General features: G+C 36.8%; 1 protein-coding gene across 2 annotated transcripts in view; it reads right to left on the bottom strand.

Annotated features, from left to right (window-relative positions):
• The window catches only part of TTC21B (tetratricopeptide repeat domain 21B), a 97,838-nt gene extending 95,155 nt beyond the window's left edge, over positions 1-2,683 (bottom strand). For both annotated transcript variants that reach the window (XM_044669818.1, XM_044669820.1), the window contains exon 1: positions 2,663-2,683. In XM_044669818.1, coding sequence (XP_044525753.1) covers positions 2,663-2,683 — 21 coding nt within the window. The remainder of the gene's footprint in view (positions 1-2,662) is intronic.
• Positions 2,684-14,085: the final 11,402 nt, after the last annotated feature.

Below are 14,085 nucleotides of genomic sequence, written 5' to 3'. Positions count from 1 at the left end.
CCAATATATTCAGTACCCATAAGAAAGTAAATAGAAAGAAAGCCATACCAAAAAAAAAAAATCAAAAGTAAATGTAATGAAATTATACAGATCAAGTAGAAGTTAAATGAAGATATAAGAAAAGCAAATCCCATCTAAGAGGCTCTCTCAGTTAATGACCTTAAACTTCTCCTTGAGATAAAGGCATATCTTTTTTAATACTATATTTTACCAATATTGGTATATGGCAGGGTTATGGGACATTAGTTTTGGCAGAATTAAAATTGAGGAACACTCTGAGAACAACAGAGAGCTCAAGGTAGATGTGAGTATCAAACATATTACAAATAATGAACTTGAATATAATCCAGAACAAAGAACATAATAAAAAAATTTGATCAGAAGAAGGGCTAGATACAGGAAAGGAAAAAAACAAAACAGATGTCATCTGCTAGATGACATGGGTCATCCAGTGGTTATGACCACTATGTCAAGGGAAAGTGAGGAAGTGCTTTAGTATGTGTCAAACTTATGAAGATATCTGATCGAATGGCATGGATGAGCTATGATATGCATCATTGGCAGGAATATTTACAAGGATCAGTATTTTATTTATTTAAGTATTTGAGAATTCTCATCTACTATTGATCTGGATAAATAAGAGATGGTTATACTAATAAATCTAAAGCATAGATGAAATTATCTAAATTAACAAGAAGAAACATTTATTTATAGAAATTTAATAGTCTATAGATCCTAAGCTAAGTTCTCAGAAATAATGTACTCCCCTGACAAAAAAATTGAATAATACACTAAAGAAACTTACTGTTTAGTAAAGTATTAGAAACAACATGATAGCATCTAACATTGAGTATTGGGACTACAAAGTAAAGTGCTGTGTGAAGTAAAGAGAAGTTTATAAAAACTGGCAGTTTAAGAAAGGCTTCCTCTACAAAGTGGCATGTTTTAAATGATGTGTTGAGATTTTATTAGGCAAAGATAGTGTTGGAAAGCCTTCTAAGCACAAGAGCCTGAGTAGAAGTAGAGATTTAAGAATAGACAGTATATATTTGGGAGGTAAAGTGCTATTTAATGATAACTAAAATTGAGAGGAAGGGGTTATTGTTGTTCATGTCCTACTCTTCCCCATTTAGGGTTTTCTTGGCAAAGATACTGGAGTAGTTTGGCATTTTCTTCTCTACCTCAGTTTACAGACAAGGAAACTGAGGTAAATGGAGTTAACTGACTTGCTTAGAGTCACAAAGCTTGTAAGTGTCTAGGCCGGATATGAACTCAGGTCTTCCTGACTCCAAGCCTGGTACTCTATCAACTATGCCCCCTAACTGCCCTAAGGTACCTAGAGAAAGGAGTAATAAGAAAAAAGGTTGAATAGTTTATGGTTGTAGAGGGGCCAGGAATTTCAGGCAGAGGAACTTGTACTTTTTCTTGGTTGGTGATCAGAGCCAGGGGAAGTTTTTGAGCAGAGGAGTGATGTGACCAGATCTGTTCATAAGGAACTCATCAAAATATTCATCTTTTAATTCATCACTTTCTCATTCCTGCTACCTCTTACTACATAATGGGAATGAACAATACCAGTCACAAACCTCAAACTAACTATATCTATATTGTCTGATTTTTCAGGAATCATATCACTTTGTATTATGCATGATCTCCAAAGTTTAAAGTTCAGTCCCTTCCTGATGGCTCTCTCCTTTTTCAGTGAACCTAGAGGAAAGCATGCTGTAGTCCTAAATTTGAGGAAGTAAAATGGGCGATGTGAGAGGCTGTAGGGAAGAAAGAATTTATTAAGATAGCCTCTTTTGTGTTTAAGCATCGTCTCCCTATTAATTCCACTTTCTCCTTCCCCTCCTAAAACACTTCTCTGTACTGGGAGAAGAGGAATTAGCTCTCTTCAATTCGGGGAATTGGGGACATCTACATATGTTAAAAGAACCTTCATCCTGTTATCATTTGAAACCTTCAATCAACAGCAAGCAAACTCATTTTGGTCACAAGGGGACAGAATCTAGACAGAACCTGTGAATTCATCCCAACAGGGAGATTCTGGTATGGAAATTCTCTTCATAGTTGCTGAAGATAACAGCTGCTTAGCATTTACATAGTGCTTTAAACTTAAACCTTGCAAAGCATTTTACAAAAATATTACATTTGATCTTCACAACAACCCCGTGAGGTCCGTACAAGTATTCCCATTTTACAGATGAGGAAACAGGCAGTTTGGGCTTGTATAACCTGGGTACTTGCCCTATTATATCTGTGATAATATCGTTGTATATTGTCACAGAATCACAAAGCTATTAAGTGTCAGAGGCCCCATTTGAACTCAGCCCTTCCAGATAGCAAGTCTTGCTTTCTTCATCCTCAGCTCCAGGACTAGGAGTCGTGTGGCCTCGCGGGCAAAAGATGGGACCAGGGGTTGGACTTGGTCACAAAGTGACCCCACATCAGGGCGCTGGAGTTGAGTGAAGAGAGGCAGCGGAGACGATCCAGGAAGGGGAGAGCCACGGGGTCCCCACCGGCCCAATCAGCCCCACGCCCGGAACCAAACGGTCTCCGCGGCTTCGGACCTTCCCCATCCTCCGTTTTTCCCCCTCCGATCGCCAACGTGGCCTCAGCGCCCCATTCTCCTCGCCCCTTTCCCAGGAGATCATTCACTCACCTTCAGGATGTGAGCTTCCATGGTTCGCAGGACAACGCAGAAAACGGCGATCCCAGGCCGAAGGCCCGCCCACCCCGCTTTTTCAAGGTCCGCCCACCAGCTTCCTCTCCTGTGGCTTCTAGCTTCTGTGGCTGGTGTTCAATCCAGACAACCAGGAATGGGGAGGAGGAGGAGAAGGAGGAGGAGGAGGACGACACTAAGGGGAGCCCTGCTCTGAGCGTGCGCGACTAAGAGAGTTGGCTGGGAGAGGGGGACGCTGGGGAAGGAGCTAGTAGTCCGAACCCAGAGACAGAGAAACACCTCAAGAGCTAAAGCCCCAACTATTGGCTGGGGAGGACACGCCTCAAGAACTAAAGCCTCAACCATTGGCTGTCAATTCAAAGAAGGCGGTCCCTCATGAACTGGCTGAGAAGAGGAGGGGATTTGAGGAGGGCAAAGAGCTGGTGTGTGGGGATTAGAGAAGAGGAAGAGGCTGAGAGCTAGGAAGAGTTGTTTATTAAGTGTTACGAAAATAATAGTAATAATATTAATGATGATAACATAACAAGAGGAACTCTTCCCAACACTCCTTAATTCCCATGCTTTCTCTCTTTTAGTTATTTACTATTTATCCTTGATGTAGTTTGCCTTGTATATATTGTTGTTTACATGTTTTCTCCCGCAATTAAACTATAAACTGATCGTAAATCCGAGGGCAGAGACTATCTTCTTTTGCCTCTTTTTGTTTATTCACTGCTTTGCACTGTACCTTGCGCATAGTAGGCTCTTATAAAAAAGTTTATCAAATTGCACTGAGAAAAAAACGTTTTTATAGCCAATTAAGATTTTTTTTTTTTAAAGCGCTTTGCAAGTATTACTTAAAGATCCTAGGATAAAGCTGGGAAGAGCTGTGATTAGAAGGGGGGAGCGAAATACAAGAGGATCATGCTAAAGAATGGCTATTCATTTACTTACCTGACTCCTTTTTTTTTCTTGTGGGAGCAAGATAAAATACCACGACAAAAGTAAAGAAGTGATGTTTTAAATCATTATCCATTAGAGAAATGCAAATCAAAACAACTCTGAGATATCATCTCAAACCTATCAAATAAAATTATAAAAGAGCAAAGTGACAAATGGAAGGGATGTGGAAAAATAGGGACACAAATACAATGTTGATAGAACTGAACTGATCCAACCATTTTTGAGAGTAATTTGAAATTATATACAAAGGATTATAAAACTGTTTAACTTTTGACCCTGTAATACCACTTCCCCCCCTAAAATGATAAGGAAAAAGGAAAAGAAACCCCATTTTCTAAAATATCTATAGCACCTCTTTTTGTGGTGGCAAAGAACTGGAAACTGAAGGGATGTCCATCATGGAGAAAGGCTAAAGAACTTGTGATATATGAATATAATAGAAAACTATTGTGCCATAAGAAATAACAAATTAGATGATCACAAAAAAAAAAAAACCTGAAAAGACTGATATGAAATGATACAAAGTAAAGTGAGCAGAACCAGGATAATGCAATACACAGTAACAATAATAATGCAGGATGATCAACTGAATGATGACTATTATCAACAAGCAAGGATCCAGGACAACTCCAAGGGACTTATGATGAAAATGGATATCCATCACCATAGAAGAAGCAGATAGAATGGAGACTGAAACATACCATTCTTCACTTTATTTCCTCCATGAATTTTTCTCTAGTGAAAGCAATATGTCTTGTTTTACAACATGATGAACAAAATAATATGCATTACATGATAATATAAGTACAGTCCATATCATTTTATCTCCCTTCTTCAGAATGGGAAGGTTAGAGGGGAAAAAAGAATGAGACAAAGATTTTTGAACATATCTAATGTGAGAAATGTTTACTTTTAGATAAGCATATTTATTATAATTTATTTATATTTATAACAATTGTATGTATTATATTATTGTGAGGTTACATATTATGTGTAAAAAATGGTTTAAAAAGATTATAATCAGGAGAGAAGGTGCCAAACTTCATGGGGTATAAACTCCCAGATCTACTCCTCTTCCACTTTCTATAAACTGTTAACTAGAATTTTTTTTAAGGAATCTGACTTCTCTACCTTTTTTTGGTGGCTAGTAAAAGTTATAATGAACACATGTTCCCTTTACTATATAAAATAAGATGAAACATTAGCATAATATAAAGTTTGAGATATAGAAAAAAGTGATATTCTGATTGTCCATATGCCAAGTTTTGTTTATTAGTTAGCTATGACAGTCACACAATGACGTGTTCTACCCCCTTGCACCCATCAAGTGGGAAAATACTTGGAATCTTTCTGTAGGTAGGGCAGCTAGGTGGCACAGTGGATAGAGTGTTAAGCCTAGAGTCAGGAAAAGTGCATTTCCTAAGTACAAATCTGGCCTTTGATACTTACTAACTGTGTGACCCTGAGCAAGTCACTTAACCTTGTTTGCCTCAATTTCTTCATGTGTAAAAGGAGCTGGAGAAGGAAATGGCAAATTAATATTTTTGCCAAGAAAACTCCAAATGGAGTCATAAAGAATCTAAAACAACCGAACAACAACAATCATCTTGTAAGCAGAAAGAACTATAGGAAGCTCCTTTACTCTTACCCCAAGTCCTTTCTTTCTGTGGAAGTGCCATTAATATATTAGTGATTCTGAACTGCTTATAGCAGGAAATTTACTTCCTTTTCATCTATTGGATCCATTGTAGTGTTTCATTTCTTTTTTTCCTAATTAATAACAATTCATTTTTAGGAAGCTTAAAGAAAAGGAACTGCCCTCTCTTAAGGCAGAACTGCAACTGTTTTGCAATTTGTAGTCCCAGACACTAAGAGGTCAAGAGGTTGACTTTACTCAGCCAATAAGTGTCAAGGGTGGAACTCAGACCCCTGTCTTTGTGACTCAAAGGCCAACCCTCTATCCACTATACCCCCCACATCTCACAGTATTTTATTTTCATAATGAAAATTTTAGAAGCATAGACTTTTTTCCTCCCAGGGTAAATCACCTAAGTTTCCCAAAATTAATTTTTTCTCAATTTTTAAATATATTTTCACATTTGCACACTTCCACTATGTTCAGTTATGAGAGTCACATCGTGTATAGATGATTAGAAAAGATTCTGATATTTTGAAGAAGAGTGATTGATGATTTTCTAAAGAGTTATGATTGCTATTTATAATGAAGACTTTAGTCAGGATGCCTTCAGCTCTTTTCTTCTTTACATTTAAAGCAATCAGAGGCAGCACAATTGAACTGTGAAACAGAAAAACATCAGTTTTTGCCAAAACCTCTGTTAAAAGCAAGTCTCTCTTCCCTTCAGAGAATGGTCTATCAAAGAGGAGGTAGCAAAGCTTCCTAGGAAGGTATTTATAAAGGCTTTCATGATGTAGACCTAACAATGTTGTCAGGAGGAAGAAAAAGAGAATCCGATGAGATCTCTATGTGGAAGAGCAATATAGCTCTGGGGAGTCTGGTTACCCAGGTGACTTTCTTTGTATGCCTATATTTGGGTTTTACTGTATTGTAAGTGTCCTTGGAGAGAGTCTTGAGTAATGAATGGTCTGTACTGCAAAATGCTGGCATTCTTAAGTCAAAGAATACAATAAATAGATTGAGGAGTGAAGATGTTATGTCACAAAGTCAGTGATGGCTTGGTCCTTGACAACATCTTCTGAGCAATATATAGTATTGGTTCCAAGACAGATGGTAAAGGTTATTTTTTAATCATTCTTTTAATTAATAGGAATACATATTTATGCTATGCCCATGGGATTAGTTTCACTATACCTTGGCACTAGACCACTAGTTTTTGGATGACCATGACTTGATGCCTCGTTTTATTTTATGTGAAAAGAGTCTAGGAGTTTTAGTTTACTGCTTGATCAATATGAGTTAACAGCATGAAATAGCACTAAAATGATATAAACAGAGGCTGCATTAGTAAGATAGTGTCCAGAACAAGGAAGGGGATATTCCTTTTGTCTTCTAACCTACCATACCACATTTAGGATATGGTATTCAGTTCTGAGCATCACATTTAGACAGGATGTCAACAAGCTAAGGGGTCACCAATCAAAGGTGACCAGTGGGATAACTAGATTAAATCTACTCTGCCCATCTTTAGATTTAATCACCAAAGGTGAAAACATCTCCACCTAACTTACAAGTTGGGAGGTCTGTGACCCATGTGTGCTAGAGTGAGTCATAAATCAGAATTTACTGACTGCCTCCTGGGCAGTCCTAAGAAAAGCATCTGTTGTGATTGGACATGTAAACTAAGAGGAAGGCACAGGAAGTGGTGCAAAAGAAGCCCCTTTAAAAGAGAGTCCAGAGAGCTCAGCGTCCCTCTTCTTGTTCATGACTTGAACTTGGAGGAGCTCTGGAGCTGGGACCCTGAGATCTTGGTGAGAGTGTTCTTAAATCTTTCCTTTGGAATTCCACTAGGTGAGTGTAAAGACTGAATCTTCCTGAACTTCTTTTAAGGAACTTCCCTTTCAAAAGAGACTCTGTTACTGAAGCTTTTGCTTCATTTGCCTCTGGGGCCCTCCAGCCCTCTGACTTTCCAGGCCTTGGGCTCAAGGCTGAACCTCCCTTGGCTGAGGGTTAATTAGATCTGCCTGAACTAGGGGATTGGAGCAAACTACCTAGCATGTTAGATTACTTATCTTATCTTATCCTCTCTCTCATTTCCTTATTTCATCTTCCTCTCCACATTTGTAAATAAACTTCCATAAAAGTCATTTTGACTTGAGGTTATTCTTTAATTGGGGACTGATAATTATTCAATTCCCTGGCAACCAAACCTTTTAATATTCACCCAATCAAAACCCCTTTTTACCCCTTACACCAGAATGATGAGGAACCATAGATCATTTCATAGGAGGATTTATTGAAGACCCTGGAGATGTTTAACCTGCAAGTATTTGAAAGGCTGAAAAGGGGGAAAATCTTGATTCATTGGTGAAAGGGAATCCAAATGAAGGATACTCCCATTGGGAGAAGAGATCTATTCTGTAATGATAAATGGGGACCTTAAATGGTATAATCTGTAGAGATTTTATACTCTAAGACAATGGTGGGCAAACTACGGCTTGGGGGCCAAATGTGCCCCCTGAAATGTTCTATCTGGCAGCAGGACATTATTCCTAATCTGACAAACACAATGAGTAGGATACAATAAAATGAAACTTCAAAAGAGTTGCCTTAGAAACAGACTGACAGACAAGCATTTCCTTTCCTTTGGGCCCCCTCTTTAAAAAGTTTGCCCATCACTGCTCTAAGAGAAAACTACCTTTGAGAGAGTGGTATACCTCAGTGCTAGCATCTTTCCTTAAAAGAGGAATCAGAGTTACTGAGGGCAACTGTTATTCAGAAAGGTAGGAGGACATGGACCCAAAGAAGAAATTTAAAAAAAAATGTTTATGGGGAGGCAAGGGGATAGTAAGGAATTAATAAATATCCAAAAGATATGAACAGGCAATTATAAAAGGAATAAATTCAAGTTATCTTAACAAGAGAAATGTGAGTCATTTTTTTAAAATCTCATACCCATCAGACTGGTGAAGTTGACAAAAATAGAAAATGAACAGTGTTTGAGGGGCTATAGGAAAAGAAATTCATTAATATACTGTTGATGGAACCATGAATTGGACCAGCCATTATGGAAAGCAGTTTGAAACAATGCCTCAAAAGTTAATAAACTGGGCTCATTCTTTCACTCTACAATATGATTATGAGGTGTAGATACCAGAGTTCAACAAAAGAGGAAAAAAGGTCCATATGTTCAAAACTATTTAAAGAGCCTCTTATTGTGGTGGCAAAGAACTACAGACTCAAAGGAAGCACAACAAATGAGGAATGGCTGAACAAATTATGGTTTGTGAATGTAATGGAATACCACTGTTCCCTAAGAAAGGATGAAAGATAGTTTCAGAGAAATCTGGGAAGACTGGAAAGAACTGATGGAAGCTTAGTGAAGTGATCAAAAGAAGATGAACAATTTACATAAAAAGAACATTGTAAAGACAAAAACTTTGAAAGATTTAAGAATTCTGATCAATACAATGACCAATGACTATTCTAGACAATTGATTATGGAGAATGCTACCCATCTCTAATCATAGTTGTAAAGAGAAATTTAACTGATTATTCTTATAATAGTTTTATTAATTAATGTTAAAGTGTTACTGTGTGATTTATAGTAAGAGATTGCCCTGTTATTAGCAAATTGAATAGCTGTATATGAGATAATCAGTAAGAATAATCAAGAAATAATCATAGTGTGCTATGTCAGTAATTAAAGTAAGATTAATTCTTTGTGCCCTTTTGACTTAGAGCTCTCATAATAGTGTCCCAGGGCAAGGGAGACATAGAGATCTTAAACTGTCATTTGATGTACATCTGATACTCCAAAAGGGATGTCCCTTAATGAACCCCCTAACTGAGAAGAGTTGACTTGAGATCTGCTCATTTCCGCACTGTCTATTATATTTTGCTATAAATATCTGCAACCTCTGAAACTTGGGGTCTCAGACCATTACTGGGGATCTTGGGATAGACCCTGGCTTTTGTGACCTGAAGTTCTCCTAACGAAGTCAGTTTTTCTCAGAACTTTACCCAGTTCTTTTTCTTTTAACACAGAAATGATGCCATATAGAAGGAAACATACTTTTTTAAAACATAAACAATATGGGAATTTTTTTCTTTGATTATGCATATTTACTACAATGATTTTGTTTTTCTTTCTCCCCCCTCCCTCCGGAAGGGATAACAGGAAGGAGTTAAAATAAAAAAATACCTGTTAATTGAAAAATAAAATAAAATTTAACAAAAATTTGAAAGACCACAAGGGGCCACTCTTGCTCCATGAAAGTCTATAAAATATAGTTTCTAGAATTTTTTTAAAGAACTAAGAACATAAACCAAAATTTATCTTATGACAAAAGTATTAGAAAGGCCAGATAAAATATTCTAAATCTCACATGTTGTTGTGCACTGAAAATGTCAATAAAGTTTTCAGCAAAAAGGCATCATTTTTATACTGTCAATGATCATGCATCATAGGATGTCAGGACAGATAGCAGCTAGGTTAGGTTAAGACTTATGTCCCAAAGGCACTTTAACTTTAAAATCCATTTTAGTTCAGTGCTAAATAGTTTCCATTATCTATGATGGAATGATTTCCTTGAAGCTCTAAAGTTTTGGGTCTGACCAGAGACCTAGAGATGACTAGATTTATTGTTGGGCAACTCTGGGTTTCAAGTTCACTTTAAGGTATTCTTGGAGGATGAATTATAATGGAATCTCAAAATAAAACCATTTTTAAAATTAATATTTTGTTTTCATATTTCTTGCCTTTTCCAATCTTCCCCTAATTCTTCCTCCTCTCTGACTCTTACATCAAATAATAAACAAGATGGGGGAAAAAATTTCCATGTACCCAACTAACATATACTGAAAAAGCCTGACATTACAAGCAAGATATCATTCTACTTCCTCACTTCTGCAAAGAATTGGAAAGAGGTGACTTATACCTCTAATAAGTAGAGAGGACACCTGACTCTTTTCAGGTGTTCTTTGGATTTTATCCTAAGCAATTATAAATCTCAGATAAGGCTTATGTGATTACTGAGATAATTTTGATAATTACTATATAATTACTAAATACAATATGTATATTGGCTTATTAAGTATAGCAAGACCATGGCACAGGGGAAGGAGGGTCAACCCCAGGGCCAGGCCATTCTAATCTCATTCATTCCCTTCTCTGATGCAAACTTGGTGGTTCTTAAACTCTAAATCAGTAGTTCCCAAATTTTTGGCCTACCGCCCCCTTTCTAGAAAAAATATTACTTAGCGTCCCCTGTCACATACTATCACCACCTCCTTACAGTTATTCACCGCCCCCAAATGCACCTGTGACCATCACCACTCTCCTGGATCACTGCAGCACCCACCAGGGGGTGGTGGCGCCCACTTTGGGAATCACTGCTCTAAATCCTCCAGTTAGTTCTAAGCCACAGATCTTCATTGATAGAGGAAGTTCTCTTTTTGGGAACTCACAAGACCAATTAAATAATAGCCATGAAAGTCACATACAGGCAAACACACACACAAACAAACACACACACTTCATTGGGAAGATAAAAAAGTATTAAGTGATAGGCATTGGGCTAGGTAGCAGGAATATAAAAATAGAAATGAAACAAACCCTGACCTCAAAGAGTTTACCTTCTTATTATTCAATCCCTTCTTTTTTCAAATGAAATGGAGACTCAGAAAGATAATGGCTTGCCAAAGATTATTCAGATCTCACTAGAGATAATAACTGTTCTCTTAATTGATTTGATATTGTATTTATCATTTACTGGTTTATTACTTAATTGAATTCAGATGAGTGACAACTTGAAATATGAAGCAGAAATATTTTATCCAATATTCATTTTTAGGAAAATGTTATATTCATTTTTATTCATATTAAATGGTTATTACAAGCTTTGAACGTGTTTTAAAAATAAAGATGTATTTATTGAATAAAAAATAAAGCCTTTATATCTTTAGACAGCTCTTCTTAGGTAATTGATTTAACCTTTTTTTCCTATGGATATCCAACTCATTAGAGCTACAAAAACTTAATGGTGTTAAAACACACTGCTAGAAAATATACCATAATTCTTAGCTGAAAAATGTTTGTTAAATATATTATTATTTCTAAGTCAGATGTTCTTACATATTACACATGCTGTTACTTGCAGTTTCCCACTATTTCTGAGAGGTGGCATTGCTATTCATGCTCCTTTGACTTTGGTCCATTGCAGCAAATTTTCTTCTTTTGCTTTTGTATTTTATTCCCTTAGTTTTCAGACTACTATGATGACTCTATTCTAGGAAGTTGGGTGATTTTTATTTGCTATTAAACCCTCATAGGACTAACATCTTTCATGCATCCACAAGGTAGGAATAGAGTCATCAGCCGGACTAATGTATTCCTTGACTTATCAGTAGACACCTATACCTAATCATCAGTTGAGGCAATGTTGTATACTATTTTTAAAGCTTCTGGGAGCTTCCATAAGTTTTCTCAGTACTTGCAAATCCATTCCAATGTATTATCACCTCATTATTAGGAAGATTTTCCTTTCATCAAACCTAAATTCTTCACTTTGAAACATATACCTTTTTGCACTGTATTACATCATGGTAGCAGAGGATGACCTTTCCTAGAACCCAATGTTGGACCCAAGTAGTGCCAGAGTAGGGCAGGCCATCTGCTACCAAACTTATCTAAAAATAAGAATGATATCTAAATTATTTAATCTCCTATATATGCATATGTATGACCTATAGTACCCCATTCTATAGTTGACCTTAAATTCAACTGGACTTTGGTTCATTGAATTCTGCTCAGTTCAAGAGGGTTTAGTACAGGGGTCGGCAACCTTTTTGGCCATGAGAGCCATAAATGTCACATTTTTTAAAATGTAATTTTGTGAGAGCTGTACAGTGCTCACAGTGCGCGCTCCTGTAATAGTGCGCACTCCTGTAACAGCGCCTGAAAAAAAATTGACTTTATGGCTCCTGCAGAAAGAGCCATACATTGCCGACCCCTGGTTTAGTAGAACTAAGACTTGTTTGGGCTTTGAGAGGGAAAAGGAGGAGAAAAGACTAGTCCAGGATATGTCTGGCTAGTTACATGTGCTGTTAACTAGGAAAAACACAGAACCACTAAAATAGTCAGAAAAACCAAATCTCTAATCAGGTAAGAGGCAAGTTCTTAATATTTGGCCACCACACAGGGTCAAGGGCTTAAAAATCACACAGAGCCAAAGGCTCTGGGACTCTGGGAACAGTGTCTGTGAGAGAATGCACCACCAAAGATGATTCTCCAAAAGTAACAGAATTTGGAGGTCATATATTTTTTGGGGGAACAAGGGGCATAGAAGAATGATCGACCAGTTCTACATTGGATACAAAGAAGGGAGGAGCCCAGGACTAGATTGACAGAAAGAGACTGATGCTTTACACTGGTTGCAAAAAGATTTTTCCAGCCAGGGGCTGGACTACCAGGTTAATGTCTATAAACTTTTAAAATAAAACAAGGATACCTAAGGCTTGATTGATTACAAATATTATCTAAACTGGGATCATTAAGTACTACAAAGTCTATTGTTCAGTTCAGAGGTAGGATCAGTCAAGTCACTCAGATCAGTCAGGGCCTTCCCCCAAGGTGAGTTCCTAAAAGACAAAGGGCAAATTTGAGTTTTCCAGAAATAGAGTTGACAGTGCTTAGTAACCTGATGATTCTTTTAGCATCTACCAAAACATTGAAATATAAACTAGCAATCCTAAGCATACTTTATGTGACACCCAATGATAACAAAGCCATTTAATCCATTATAATTTACAAAACTAGAGTTTAGGATTTGTTCTGAAGCATCACAACTTTTACCAATTATCATTCATTAATGATTTAATATAATTTTTCCTTTCAGTAGGACAACTGACTACATTTACCAATGAGTTTGATCAACAGCATGCTCTGCTTGCCTCTAAAAGAAACCTGTTTTTCCTAAGTATGAGAAATACTGCTGATACTATCTCTTCTAAAAGACATATAAATAATGCAGGTGAGAATTAGGCTAAGTAATATTGAAAAAAGAAGGGCAAGAAATACCCAATACATTTTAGAATAATAACTTTAACATGGTAGAGTCTGATAGTACTGACATAGCACAGCATGAGATAGCTACAAGTGCAACTTAAGGTTTTGATGTGATATCATTTATCTGTTTGGAATCTCAACTTTGACATTTCCTATATGTATGATCCTTGGTAAAATTGCCTCTCTGGGCCTTGGTTTCTTCGTCTTTAAAATGATGCTAATAATATTTACATCCTACAAGTCACTTATAACCTCACTGAGCTACAGCTTCTTCATTTTTTGGGTGACCCTCTAGAAGTGTCTGAATGTTTCTAGTCACAGGGAAATCATTATTTAAAATGTTAGCTCCCTGAAAGTACAGATTATTTCATTTTTTTGGTTTTGTTTTATGTCCCCAGAAGAGCTTTTGCAAATAATAGGTGCTTACTAAATGGTTGTTGATTGATTGGTAGAAAAGGTAGCACATTTCATATAGAGATAGTTCTTATTGCTTATATTGATCTAAAAATTTCCACTCTATAACTTCTTTCTATCCACTGGTGCTATTTGAATCCTCTGGAGCCATACATGACATGTTTAAACTCTTCCATGTGACACTTTATTTAAAAACTAAATAACAATTATTGTACCTTTGTCATTCCCCCTTCTCTTATTTTTCTATCAACCCCATGATCAATATTTTTTCAACAAGAGGAAATAATACTTAAGAGTTAGTATTAGTTGAATAGCCATGTTTGGGAATGGCTAAGCAAACTG

This window comes from Gracilinanus agilis, chromosome 3 (assembly GCF_016433145.1).
Source record: "Gracilinanus agilis isolate LMUSP501 chromosome 3, AgileGrace, whole genome shotgun sequence".
Classification (NCBI taxonomy): Eukaryota; Metazoa; Chordata; class Mammalia; order Didelphimorphia; family Didelphidae; genus Gracilinanus; species Gracilinanus agilis.
Note: the sequence above shows the minus strand (reverse complement) of the source record. Positions and strands in the feature narration are given on the sequence as shown.